Source organism: Leucoraja erinacea, chromosome 4, assembly GCF_028641065.1.
Source record: "Leucoraja erinacea ecotype New England chromosome 4, Leri_hhj_1, whole genome shotgun sequence".
NCBI lineage: Eukaryota > Metazoa > Chordata > Chondrichthyes > Rajiformes > Rajidae > Leucoraja > Leucoraja erinaceus.
In genome coordinates, this window is record NC_073380.1 from 44,086,123 (window position 1) to 44,101,062 (window position 14,940).

Genomic DNA, 14,940 nt, shown 5'->3' on the forward strand with positions numbered 1-14,940 from the left:
GGTATCTTGTAGAAACATATACAATTATAAAAGGACTGGACAAGCTAGATGCAGGAAAAATGTTCCCAATGTTCGGCGAGTCCAGAACCAAGGGCCACAGTCTTAAAATAAAGGGGAGGCCATTTAAGACCGAGGTGAGAAAAAACTTTTCACCCAGAGAGTTGTGAATTTGTGGAATTCCCTCCCACAGAGGGCAGTGGGGGCCAAATCACTGGATGGATTTAAGAGAGAGTTAGATAGAGCTCTAGGGGCTAGTGGAATCAAGGGATATGCGGAGAAGGCAGGCACGGGTTATCGATTGGGGACGATCAGCCATTATCACAATGAATGGAGGTGCTGGCTCGAAGGGCTGAATGGCCTCCTCCTGCACCTATGTTTCTATGTAACATTTGAGAGAGACATTTGGCCTCTAAAGCCTCATACAACTCCTAATCTCTGAATAGGACAATATTTCATTATATTCATTTGTAGAACGGAACTGCAGATGCTGGCTTACACTAAAAATAGACACTAAAAGCTGGAATAATTCAGCAGGTTAGGCAGCATCTTTGGAGAAAAAGGAATCGGTGACATTTCGGGTTGAGATCCTTCTCAAACTGAGTCAGGGAAGATGGAAATTACAGATATGAAAAGGAACAAATGACTGAAATGCATTATATTCACAGTCACCAAGTGAGTAATGGCAGTTTAATGCCTACAATGATGTGATATACTTCTCTCATCACATAACAGACAATTATACCCACATCAATGACCAAACGCCATGCTTATGCATAAATAGCGAACAGGGATATCCCCAGGACCAGGCAAATGACATAAATGCAAAATTAGCTGAGAGTGGGGAAAGAAAATAAGAGGAAAAAAAATGGACTGATAATTTTACTGCATCATTTAGACCCAAAATCACCCAAAACATTCCTATCTCCCTTACTAATAAAAATCAAATATTCTTACATTTTAACCATTCAGTTTACATTATCAACAATCAAAATAATGATTGAAATCCAAGTGGGAAATTATTTTTACTTTTCAGTGTAATATTTTTCAAGTATTAACAATTATTTCAACATATTTAACTGCAACGATTTCTATTTGTTACAATTGTGCCTATTCCTTGCACCTACTTTTCTTTACTTGTTTTCCTCTTTAGCTTCTGGTTTCAGAATTAAAGAGTTGAAAGACCTGAACAGAAGATACGACTCTTGGAAACCTGGAAATACTCAATGCAGGGAGCCTGCTATCCTCAAGTATTCTGGTTCCATTATATCTTTCCCTTGTCATGCCAAAGTTGCTCAGCTGTTTCAGATGATCTCTCTTCCAGACTTGTATGACACAATATATTATGGGGCAGCAAATACAGGTAGTACATGTACAGTAAATAGCAGGAACCATAGGAGTGTTGATAGAATACTAATTGCCATTGGATGGATGTGGTTCTTTAGGTTCATGAAGAAATTGAAGAGATCTGGTTTGTTTTCAGTGAAGCATTGCAGGCTGAGGGGTCATCTTAGGTCAAGGCTTATAAGATTAGGAGGGTCATAGGTATGATATATACTCTAAATCTTTTTTCCCAGCATGGTGTCGTCTAAAACTAGAGTGCATAGGGATAAGGAGAGAGGAGAGAAATTTAAAGAATATCCAAGGGGCGCATTTTTTCACATGGAGGATTATAGTTGTATGGAATTATTTACTAAAGGAGTTGGTAAATGCAGATACAATTAATCTTAAAGCCATTTAGACAGGTACTTGGATAGGAAAGGAGTAGATCAATATCGAACTAATGCAGGCAAATAGGATTAGCGAAGATAGACATCACCGTTGGCAAGGGCCAGTTGGCCCAAAGGGGTAATTTCTGTACTGAACCATTGCATGATTCTGTTATGGAATTGGAAGGGGATTTAAGTAGGCACATTGCCACCTTCAGGTTAGGAAGCCAGAGCAGTGATCCTGCTTTTGTAGCCCACTGACATTGGGCATGGATTCAGATGGGGCAATTGGTTAGTGTGAGAATAGATTAAATATTGCAATTAAAACTGCATTTTAACCCAGATAGGTGCACAGCTCCATAGCAAACTATCAAAACACTTGTCTTATTTGTCCTGTATATTTTAAGTCCTGAACTCATTTATTTCAGGTGTAGATCTGCACAAACGTAGCTAAACACACCACAAGATATATCAAGCAGCAGAAGGCATTAGAATCTCAATTTATGGAGGTCAAGGGGTTGGTGGTGAGGTTATGATGAAAGAGTTACCAGTGCAGGGGGGAGTTCAAGATTCCCTCGTGGGACTCAGAAAAACACCTCATTTAGTTCAATTTATTTTAATAAAACAAAAGTTTTGGTGGATTTCAGTGCCTCAGGTACCTCAGCTACTTATACCAAAATTTTACCGGCGGGTTTCACATTGTGCGTGGATTGCAAAACTAACTCTGGTGATTTTACTGGAGTCGTGTTTGCAGGTATACTTCTAATGATTATAGCACCCGACTCTTGCCTGCATTTCTGTAGTTCAGGACATGGCGAGGAAAGTGCTGGAGGGGAGATTCTGCAGCAGCATATCAATATTGAAAAGAAAAGTGCATGACTCATTTTGCAACCATCTGCCTACTACTTGCCCATTTAGTCAAACAGTGTTAAAATGCGACCTCAGTTTCTAGAAGGCGTGAAACTGTGGAAAGGTTGACTGAGGTTGATTGTTTATTAATCCACTGGTATCTGCCAATCTAGAAACCACCAATGTCATTTTATCACTATCATTTCTACTGGAATTCATTTCATCATCGTTGAAAACATTAGCGACGCAGTGGTGCTGGTTTCCAACGAGAACGGTGACGGATGCAACACACATCTCTGTCCTCCAGTTAATGCGGACTCCCGCCACTAGAAGTACAGGATTTTGGTGTGTGTGCTTTATTATCATTCCTTACAACGCTATGTACGACAGTGATCGCAACTTCTACTGAAGTGCGGATGGCCGGTGGCTCGCTAGAAGCTCATCCGCCCTTTGACAGGTCTTGTTTTTGGTCCTGCTGGGGGTCCACAACCCCCTCAGCTGGCAAACCAGGTGGGGGAGATGGTTTAGTCGCCAACTATCCGACCATGGAGCAGGTAGCACAGGATTACATGGTATCCGTGGCAGGGGGAACTCCCCCCGACCTGATCTACTGGAAGTGTGATAAATCCCTTGCAATGGTCATTATATCTCATCATGCACTCCATGGCAGCTCTACATACATTCACATATCTAATGCAGGCCTCTTCTAAAGCTTCAGAAGATGGGAGTAAAGTTAGGCCCTTCAGCCCATCGAGCCTCTCCGCCATTCGATCACGGCTGATCTATTTTTCCCCTTCAACCGCATTCTGCCTTCTCCCCATAACCTTTGACACCCTTACTTATCAAGAACCTATCTATCTCTGCTTTAAAAATATCCAAAGACGTGGCTTCCACTGCCGTCTGTGCAATGAATTCCACAGATTCACCCTCACAGGTTCAGCGAGTGAAAACTGCACCCCACCAGTAAGGTGCCATGTAATATCCGTGCCACCCAATTATTATTTAAACATATATGTCATGCACTGTGCCAATATTTTAAAATTCTGAAGCATAAACCATTGTAGCCTCAGATTACATTTTGAATGATTTAATTAAAATTGTAATTTTCAGAGACAATCCTTACCTGTGACATTACTGTAATATTTCTGGGATTCTTGGAATATGATTGCCACTGCACTATACATTATCTGGAAAGTCAAACAATGCTATGCAACTGAAGTAACGGTTCCTGGCTGGAGAATACCTGCACTGTTAAGTGTCACGATGCAAGAATGATGCACTGCAAGTGATACACGTAGGAATAAAATTCAATTGCCAGGAATCACCAGTGAGTCATCGCATAATTCTTCAGTGATGTGATCACCAGCACATTTCTACAGAACATGCTGTATTCAATATCCTACTGCAGATAGCTGTAGCTATAGGAAATGTGTATGTATATCAGTAATATTGTTTGCTGTCTGCAGCGTTAAAAAAATGTTCCTCAGAAAACACTGATAATGATGAGAACAATATCAATCAATAAATTGCACCATTTTTCTGCAAAGCAATTTATTTTTAACAATAGGTGGAGCTTACTGACCTGCAATCAATTCCAATGATTAACAAAAGATACAAAGCACATTATTCAAATCATAAAGTAAAATTGGAGCCTTAGTTAACAATCAGTCTTTGTAGCTTTGGCTTTGGAAGCAAAAAGGTTTTACAAAAATTTGCATTTCCTCTAATGAAAATCAATATTTAAATATTTTAAGTAACTGAATAGCTTGTAAATTCAATAGCTTAAAACATCTTAAATAATTTGTTTTAATTTTAAATTTATAAAATTAAAATTCTAGTTTAAGGCTTTTTGATTCCCATTAAAAAATCTTACAAAAATAAACCAGAAAATATTTTCAGTGTAGAATCACAAAAATACATCAATTAAATTTAACTTCTCTCTGATAATTGTCTCTAAACTAGGCAACTCGTCCCACTTACTAAACTGTCACTTAGCTCTGCTCTTTAAAATATTTTTTTTGTCAGTTTCCTTTGAAACCCTTCCTTGGATCTTACTTCAGCAAAAGTGCCCACGAATATTCTACTGAACCTTTCCAAGCCCGTTCCTCAATTTTCCAAAACTCCTCCTTTTGTTACTGCCTCTTGTTGAACCAAGGGAGAGAAAATTATGATAAATTTTGCGGCTAACAGTTTTGAGAAAATTGTTGTCATCCTCAGTATTGTAAACTTAATTATTCAAGTACAATCTACTTACACTATCCTGTCTGTTCAAATCTAATAAGGTCAATAGCAAGACCACAATGAAGCACAAAGTTTGCCAGCAGCCACAAACAAATTCAGGACTTCCAAAAATACAATTGCCTGATAAATTAAAAGTCACGTTTCTAAAAGTCCATTGTTGTGATCGTTTATGCAAGAAGCACAACTAAATCACAGCCATGCAATTTGAAAGGTGGTCTATTCCAAATTTATAATATTCAACAACATGGTATACCTATAATCGTTGCCCAAATATCAAGTCGATATTTGTTTGCCAATTACATACAGACATTCAGCAAAATGTGACAGGATGCATGTACCTGTACTACCCACAGGAAGAAGTGATTTTCTGCAATTACAACTTCACCTAAGAATTCACAACACATGCTGATATTTTTGCTCAATTTTACTGAAAGGAAATATACAACTCTACAAGAATGAAAAACAATTAGATATAAGCAATAGTATTTTGTTTTAACTTTCCAGTGAATTTACTTCGCCAAGTGTTTTCTATTGTGCAATTTATAAATACAACTTTTTGATAAACCAGAAAAACAACTGTTTGTCTACAGTATGTACAGTTCAATATCTATTACTTTGAGACAATGTCTTGTTACACTTCTGGTCTTTGGATATGTGCAGAAAGATGATTACATTTCTAAATCAAATTTTGCAATAATCACATAAAATAAGCTGCAAATAGAACAATTGGTCATATACAGAAATAAAATATTCTTTGTGCAATACGGACATTTACTGACGCAAATAGTATGCCTTAGTCACTTTAAAAACATTTCTCACTCAAACAGATAAAATATTTGCAAGAATTTCTACTAATGAAGTTAGGTGCCTTGAGAAAATGAGAGTATCACATAAATCTACATGCATGCAATATGTGTCAAAGGTGGGATATGCTGTTGACATTATTGAAACGTCTGACTGAAACCCAACATAGAATGACATTGGCTCATCAGAGGAAGAAATAAGCACCACACATTTAATTACATTTTAGCCCTAAGATATGATCATGCAGAAATACATAGATCTCCTCTATGGATAGAGCAGTACTTGTTTCAGTACTTCAGGAACTTGGTGTCAACGGGCAGCCAGCATTTACTGTCCATCTTCAATTGTCCTTGAACTGTGGGTTTCTCAGTAATTTCAAAAGTTAAGAATCAATCACATTCACTGGTCTGGAGATATACTAACCATAATTTTGTGACCAGCATTAACCAACACTAATAATTGTTCCTCAACTTCCAAATTATTAGCTGGAATTTCAATACCATTCGATGCAAACTTGAACTTAATCTTAGGATTGTTGGTCCAGACCTTGTAATTAACTCAAGGGCCTGTCCCACTTGGGCGTCATTTGTGCGTCACGTAGGTGGCGCGCAAAGTTTTTGTGAATCACAAAATCCTGGGGTGCTGCGCGCAACACTGCCTACGTCACCACGCACGCATAATGCACGCCATGCGCTCGTAATGCACACCATGCGCGCATCACGTGCGTGTCGTGACGCGTAAATGACGCGCAAATAACGCCCAAGTGGGACAAGCCCTTATGTATGTGCAACAAACGGAAAGATTGTAGTGAAGTTACTGGATCAGTAACCAGTTCTGGACCTTCGATCTAGAGACACAAGTTTCAGTAACAATAAAACTACTAGGTTAGAATTAAAAACTCTTACGGTTCTCTATATCTTTTGAGAAAGAAAATCCAAAAACCTCACTTGATCTGACCTAAAGATTACTGCAGACTTACTAATGTCATAAATGTATAGAACATGGACACATGCCCTTTGCCGCCCCCCCCCCCCCCCCCCCACCCCCCCCTCTATATATGCTGACCAAATTGGCATTCTAGGTTAGTCCCCTTTGCCCATATGTGGCCTATATCACTCTTAATCCTTCCTATTCGTCCACACATGTTTAGAAAGACATATTTGTATCCACTTCTATAGGTTTCTCTGGCAGCTCATTTTGGATATTGACTATCCTCCGAGTGAAAAAGTTACCCCTGATCTCCCGCTTAAATCTCTCTGCTCTCAACGTAAAGTCTGTGCCCTCTAGTCTTAGAATCCTCTATCTTGTCATTGACTCTTAACTGCTCCCTCAGTTCAGGGGCAATTGGAGATAGATAATTAAAGTGGTATTGTTATTGACAATCAGGCCCCTCAAATGAAAAATAATTTTAAAGTCACTTCCATGAACCTTGGGCCATAGTTCTGTCACAATCCTTCATAGAAACCAGAGGTCATCAAATTGTCTGTTCCCTGCACTAGCGACATAATTATTTATATTCCAATCTAATAAATTCAGATTTTCTGGTATGAAAGGCCTTCAAGGACTTTAACACAATCTAGATAAGGAACCAAGCAATCCAATAGATTTCAAAAGAAAACAAAAAGTTTGAAATATACTGGTATCTTTCATTTTGTATAAGTTTAAAGATACGGCATAAAACAGAGTCCATGCCAACCTTCGATCGCTCACTCACACTGGTTCTACATTATCCCACTTTCTCATCTGCTCCCTACATATCAGGGGCAATTTACAGAATTCAATTAACCCACAAACCTGCACATCTTTGGGATGCGGGAGGTAACCGGAGCACCCCGAGGAAACCCATGTGGTCACAGAGAGGACGTGCAAACTCCACACAGTCAGCACCCGAGGTCAGGATTGACCCCAGGTCTCTGGCGCTGCGAGGCAGTGGCTCTACCAACTGTATCTGCAGAGCTAAAACAGTCCCATTTATTTTAGCAACTCTGGAAAACCTGCCTGGACAGATAAATCATGAACATAATCAAATAACACTTCCTGTTGTACAAATACATCATGCGGTATCTGGACCATCAACAAATACTACCAAAAACTTTGTATCTATTTCTTAAAAACAGTGAACTCGGTTATTTGTCTTGATGTTTTCACAATACAAATACAATACTATACATGTTACAATATCGACATTTCCAAGTATACACACTATTGTGAATTGCAAAACCTTCTAACCGTACAAATGTAACAATTGAGTTAATCTTTACACAATTGGAATAAAATCCTAACATCGTGGAGCTGATTTCAGCAGTTTACAGCATACCTTGACATCTTCTCTGGTTTCCTTGTGTGGTGCTGTGTACAGAGTTGGCCTAGGCGCATTCTCCACTAACATTACATCATTGACCGCGTTTGATTAAAATCTGCACCGCAACAGGCTGAAGAGAAACCCGGATTGACATTAAATTCCCGCTGCAGTGGACTGCAAAGCCAGCCCGGGGCTTGTGCTGTAATAAAACAGCAGAATGCTTGGTTCAAACAGAAAAAAAATAAACGGCTTGAGACAGGTTATACAACAATCGCATGAAAATGGACAGCCAACCGCGTAGACTGTGACTAGTGAGGTAATACGTTTATCAAATAATTGCAAATGAATAATTACCTGAGTTATAGTTTGTAAAGGTCATATTCGCCCTTTAACTAAGCACATTCTTATAAAAAAATAGCCTTACACTCACCAAATATGCAACCGGCAGAGCTCTGCAGCAATCGGGGGCTTTCACTCATGCTTCCCTTCAATTTTCAGTTCCCAATCCAATTATATATTTTTTGTTGTTGCTTTTTAGTGTTTTATTATTTTCCTCTTCGCGTCGGTGTTGAGTGGAGCAGGGAGGTAAAGGAGCAGAGAAGCGGAGCGCCTTCGCTGCACGGTTGGTTGTGCGCTGGGGAATCAGCTGAGAGGCGCCGAGTCCTGCAGCCGCCGGCGAGCATTGCCCGGGCTCAAAGCGAGCGGATACACTGGAGTGTGTGCGAACCAACGCGCGGCCGGGTTGCCAGCAGCCCGATACATTGTAGCCGCAGATCACTGCCAGCCCACTCCGGCGCTGGTCGTGGAGAGCTTGCCCTCTGGTGAATGCATTCTGGAGAGAGAGACAGACAGACACTGTTCACTTGCAACACGGTCGGTCCCGCCGCTGTTTTACAGCAACCTTCCCCAAATGATACTTAACGGTGGAATTCTTCGTGGTGGAGGGTGGAGGGAGAGTATTCTCTTCCAAACCACACAAGGAATTGGGTTTATTATAAGGTGTTCAGCGCTGGGAAGGTATTTTTTTACCTATGGAATGCAGAATTGTTTAATGAGAATAAGTTATATCAGTACTGTGAGAGATCGGAAATTAGAGCTGTGCTGAACAAGCTTCAGCATAAACCCTGCCCTCTTACGATAAGCCACGGTGATTATAGAAAGGAGATTGTGAGCAATATCTAATGTTAAGCAACTGGAAATGATGAACGGAAGAACGAAAGACAGAAAAATGAAGGAGGGAAGCATAAAATAGAGAGAGGGAAGAGTCGACGCATCAGTCCAAGATGATATTCCGTGAACCATATTAACTCGAATCAATGGACGATCAATGCAGCCCAGAAAACACTCGTATGCATTTGAAAATGTTTTAATTGACATGGGGTCCAAGAGGGACTGCAGGGCAGCTGCCAAACCCCCACCCATGGGGAGGTGGTAACAATCTGATCTAATTGGCAGCTCCTCTGCCCAATTCCCGGCTACAGCCACCCGAGGGAGGTCTTCTCAGACTGGATGACCTCCTGTCGGGTGGCAAAGCAATCTGCAGGAATACGGAACAATATATTGAGAACGGTCTACCTGAATTTAATGCTGACTAGTTTCACACATTTACTGCTCAATGAAGCAGGTTTTACCCGTTTGCTGGTATCTCGTGAGATATTTTCTATGTTTTAAGGAACCCTCTCCCCCTGACGCTCAGTCTGAAGAAGGGGTTTGACCCAAAAGTCCCCTATTCCTCCTAGTCAGGGATGCTGCCTGAGCCACTGAGTTACTCCAACATTTTGTGTCTATCTATAGTTTAACGCAAAGTCCCCATTTTCCTGACAGTGAAGAAGCAAATCTGCTCTTCCTCACAATTCCCAGGTGAAGATCAGGTCCGCTGCTTGCAACTCAAACAATCCCAAGTGGTACAGGATAGCTCGCTATGATCTTTGCAAAGCCATCAAGAATGCCAAGAGGCAATAGCAGGACATTCTATGTTCGCTTTGAGCAGAAGTCCAATGACATCCATCCCAAACTCAAGTGTGCCTCTTCCCAGGGTCATTGTTGCAGAGGTTAGATCGGCCTACCAGAGGGTAACCCACAGTAAGCAACTTGCCCGGATAGAGTACCTGTCCACGTCCTTATGAACTGCACAGACCAGATAGCGGGAGTATCCTCGGACATCTTTAATCTCTCCCTTCCTCATTCTGAGAAACCCGCCTGCTACAAAAAGACCACCATCATCCCAGTGCCGAAAAAAAACAAGATCTCTTGCCTTAATGACTACCGTCCGGTGGCTTTGATATCCACCATCATGAAGTGCTTTGAGAGGCTGGTTATGGAATGTATTAAATCCAGTCTACCAAGCAACCTTGACCCACTGCAGATCACCTAGCGACACAATAGGTCCACGGCTGATATCATCTCCCTGGCCCTACACTCGTCCCTGGAATACCTGGACAAGAGAGGCACCTACATCAGACTTCTATTCATAAGCTATAACTCTGCTTTCAATGCCATTATCCCATCTAAGCTCATCTCCAAACTTGTGGAACTTGGAGTCAGCACTCACCTCTGCAACTGGATCCTCTCCTTGAGATCCTCGTAACCTGGTGCGAAGACAACAACCTTTCCGTCTATGTCAGCAAGACAAAAGAGATTGTGATCGACTTCTGGAAGCGAAGTGGTACACATACCCTGGTATACATTGGTGGTGCTGAAGTAGAGATGGTTGAAAGCGTCAAGTTCCTAGGAGTGAATACCACTAGCAAATTGTCCTGGACCATCCATATTGAAACAATGGCCAAGAAAGCACGCCAATGCTTCTACTTCCGTCGAAGGCTTAGGAAGCTTGGCATGTCCCCAACAACACTCACCAACTTCTACAGATGTGCCATAGAAACGATTTCATCGGTATGCATCACAGCATGGCTTGGGAACAGCTCCATCCAAGCACGCAATAAATTGTAGAGAATTGTGGCGCAGCTCAGAACATCACGTACACCAACCTCCATCTACACTTCAGGCTGCCTCGGCAAGGCTACTAGCATAATCAAGGATGTGTCTCACCCTGGACATTTTCTCTTCTCCCCTCTCCCATTAGGCAAGAGGTACAGAAGTTTCAAAACACATAACTCCACATTCTGCTTTCAATGCCATTGTCCCGGATTCAGGGACAATTTCTTCCCAGCTATTATCAGGTAACTGAACCATCGTACCACCAACCAGAGAGTGGTCCTGACCTACCATCTACCTCATTGGGCATCCTTAAACTCTCTTTAATAGACTTTATCCTGCACTAAACATTATTCCACTTATCCTGTATCTGTGGACAGCTTGATTGTAATCATGTATAGTCTTACCGCTGACTGGATAGCATGCAACAAAAAAACTTCTCACTATACCTCAGTACACGTGATAATAAACTAAAATAAATGATGATCACTGAAAATCAATGTAAATGAAATGGTTCACCTTGGACATGGGGCGAGAGGGACACAGGCACCCCAATAGTTATTGAGAATATGTTCGAATATAGATATATTCAGATTTATATTCCTGCGCATGTTACTGGTCCACTGTAAAATACCTTGAAAATTTCAGAACTTGTTCCATGAGATGGATGTGAATGTTTAGTATTGTACTGCACCATCGATTGTTAAACAACTTAAGAAACTAATCGTATGATCTCCTACACACAAATATTGCAAAATACAAGTGATATTACAGCGTGGTTTGGGAACAGCTCAGCCCAAGACTGCAAGAAATTGTGGAGAGCTGTAGGGAAGCCAAGACTCTGCACCATTGACTCCATCTACACTTCACACCGCCATGGAAAAACAGCTAATAGAATTGAAGCAGGGTCCCGACATGAAACATCTCTCATCCATGTTCTCCAAAGATGCTGCTTGCCCACTCCAGTACTTTGTGTCTTTATTTGTAAACCAGCATCTGCAGTTCCCTGCTTCGACAAACTAACCATGATTTCTTATCAGCCATTTCAGTTTTTCATCGCTTCAAAGCAATTTTGTTTACGCACAAATTCCCAGAATCATTGAGATCTAGAAAATTAATTTATTAGCTGCATTAATAAATGGTCAAGTCTCTAATTCTCATTTGATAAAAAAAACATTAATTTGGTATTAAAACTGCTGTTCACATGTATGTGCCATGTAGATACCCCATTTTATATTCGTTCAGTAATGCAATGGTAATTTTGATGTATTAAATGCAGATTATTATTCTCATTGAATCATAGAGTCATACAGCATATCCACTGACCTGGAATAAATCAACCTGGAAATTATGCCTCTGGTATCAACGTCATATGATGAATATTAATGTTCAATTTCAATAATGACCACATGATGGCAGTAGTTTCAGCTCGTGTTAAATGAATGGACTGATTGTTCTGCACGGGATTTCTGTTCATCCCAGGTTTAGCTTTTCACATAATTTCTTTAATTAGTGTTTGTTAAATTTATTCTTTTAAGCTAGTGAACATTTTCTGACTAATGCAGTTATGACTAATGTAGCATAGTGTTATGCAGACTGCAGCTACGGTTTGAACCTGAAAACTGTGGATACAAGGTGCTCATTCACAAAAAAAGACACAAAGTGCTGGAGTAACTCAGCGGTTCAGGCAGGATCTCTGGAGAGCAAGGATCGGTGACATTTCGGGTTGGGACCCTTCTTCAGACTGCTGAAAACTGTTGTGGTTGGTGTGTCTTTGAAGATGAAACGCCATTAAGGATTCAATTTTCATAATCAGCTGTTGGCCCAGAAATGTCTGGAAATAAATAACTAAAAACTTCTTATGAGATTAATGACACTCTTGATTACATATTTAAAACCATTGTCAGGCATGAGATTAAATGAGTTAGGGTTAAGCATAGACATCCAAAAGACCAATTTGAGATCCATTCTGTCTAAAGCTTTACGAAAACAGCATCCCACTAGTTGCCGACTGAAATTCTTTGAACAGTCTGAAGGTGCTGAATTTGCAAAGTGGTAATGGATCTGTGCTCTCTTTATTCTCAGGTATTATTTTTGCATTTATTTTGAAAAAGGAGAATAGTTTATTTTTACCTCTTCATCTTGGCTCCCAATCCTATCTAAGTGTTTGCAACATTTATTTGCCAATGTGAAGAAAAGAACTGCAGCAGCTGGTTTAAATCGTAGGTAGACACAAAATGCTGGAGCAACTCAGCGGGTCAGGCAGCATTTCTCAAGAGAAGGAATGGTGACGTTTCGAGTCGAGACCCTTCTTCAGACTGATCTTTGTCAATCCTATATGACTGTTAAAGGATGGGCTGGGAAGGCGGGGAAGGCGGAGGAAGGCTGCAGCAGAAAATGGTCCCCGCTCTTGGACTCCATGTCACTGGATCCTGACCCAGATCTGACAAGAACCGTGTGGTGGCTGTCTGTGCACCAGTCTCCCCATGTTAAACAAAGTCACACACAGGCATCCTCCCAAAAAAGGACAGTCATACTCATTTCGAGTGACCACCGATGATGATCCCAAAATATTAAAAACTCTAAATATGCAGTCGTCCAACTAATATGTGTTTTTTTCTGCCCTACCACATAAAAATATGGACCCTTATAATCGTGCACCAGTTTTTATTTGAGGCAAAAATTAACTGCTGGAGGAAACTGTTAGAATGAAGGTTAAGGTAAACAGGAGTAATGAACCCTGAATGACATGAGAAAATGAGGCTCTGGTGAGGAAAAAGAAGGAAGCATGCATCAGGTATAGGCAGCCAGTATTAAGTATATCCTGGAAGAGTTTCAGGGATTGAAGAGCATACTTGAGAAGGAAATCAGAAGACCAAAAATCCAATTTTATGTTTATAAAAGAAAAAAGGGCAATTAGAAGGAAAAAACTAAAGTGGTCATTGATGTATGGATAGACAGGAGATGGTTAAAGTCCTGTTTGAATATTTTGCCTCTGTTTTTACCATGGAGAAAGTGCACGAAGGATAGGAAACTTGGGAATGTCAAATGGCATTGTCCCGAGGACCATCCTTATTGCAGTCAAGGAGGTGCTGACTGCCCTAAGCTGTATGAGGACAGATACATCTCTGGGTATATCCAAATTCCGGAGCCCTGGTAAAGAAATATGAATCACCATTTGACACAGGTGAGGTGCCAGAAGATTGGAGGGTGGATGTAAAATATTGTGCTTCTATATATTGGTGTTGGGATTTGTTTATTTTTTGCCTTGTGCACTGAGGAACAATGAAAAACATTTCCCACACCCTCTCACTCTGCTTCTTCAACACTCATTCCATCTAATCACTCACACATTCCTCCCAGTGGCCTTCCACCACTGTTACCACCTCCCTTATGTGGTCCCATAGTCCACCTTCGTGTCCCATCAAATTCCATAATCTGCAGCCCCTGGCTACTTCCACCTGTCATGTCCCAGCCTCTGTTTCTCCACCCCTCTCTCCTCCATCTGACCTCATCTATTAATTCACCCATCTTCACCTGGGTCCTCTTATCACGTTCTAGCTCTTGCCCCCACGCCCTCCCCTTTTACACTGGTTAACTTGCATCCATCCTTTCAGTCCAGAGGAAGGACCTTGACCCAAAACATCAACTGTCCATTATCCTCCACAGATGCTGTCAACAATTAGGTTGTCAAGCTGGAAATGGGACAGAGAAGATTTATGATGTTGCCAGGACTGGAGGGTCTGAGCTATAGGCAGTGGCGTAGGGTGGGTTTTGAGCACCCGGGGCAGTTTAAAATATTCCGCCTCCTCATTAGCGGCTAGCCATGGCCCATGAGCTGTTATAAATCCAAGTTTTGTATTTATTTTCTCAACCTAACAAAAAGATGGCGGCGCTGCCTTAGCAGCTGCGGCTCGCCTGCAGTCTGTCTGTTTTTTCTTTCTTTTTTTGTGTTGTTCTTTTGTCCTGTTTAGTTGATTTTTGGTTTATTATGTTGTGTATGTGGGGGGGGGGGGGACACGTTTTTGGTCTCTTCCTTCGGGGGATGCGACTTCTTTTGTCGTATCCCCCATCTCCGCCTGCGCCGAGGCCTAATGGCGGAGC

General features: G+C 41.1%; 1 protein-coding gene across 2 annotated transcripts in view; it reads right to left on the reverse strand.

Annotated features, from left to right (window-relative positions):
• Positions 1-13,131, reverse strand: part of dtna (dystrobrevin, alpha) — a 223,332-nt gene extending 210,201 nt beyond the window's left edge. The window contains exons 1-2 of one of the 2 annotated variants that reach the window (XM_055634128.1): positions 8,333-13,131; positions 7,918-8,101 (exon numbers count right to left, since the gene is read on the reverse strand). In XM_055634128.1, coding sequence (XP_055490103.1) covers positions 7,918-7,976 — 59 coding nt within the window. In that variant the 5' untranslated portion in view covers positions 7,977-8,101; positions 8,333-13,131. The remainder of the gene's footprint in view (positions 1-7,917; positions 8,102-8,332) is intronic. The other variant, XM_055634132.1, reaches the window with a different exon arrangement.
• Positions 13,132-14,940: the final 1,809 nt, after the last annotated feature.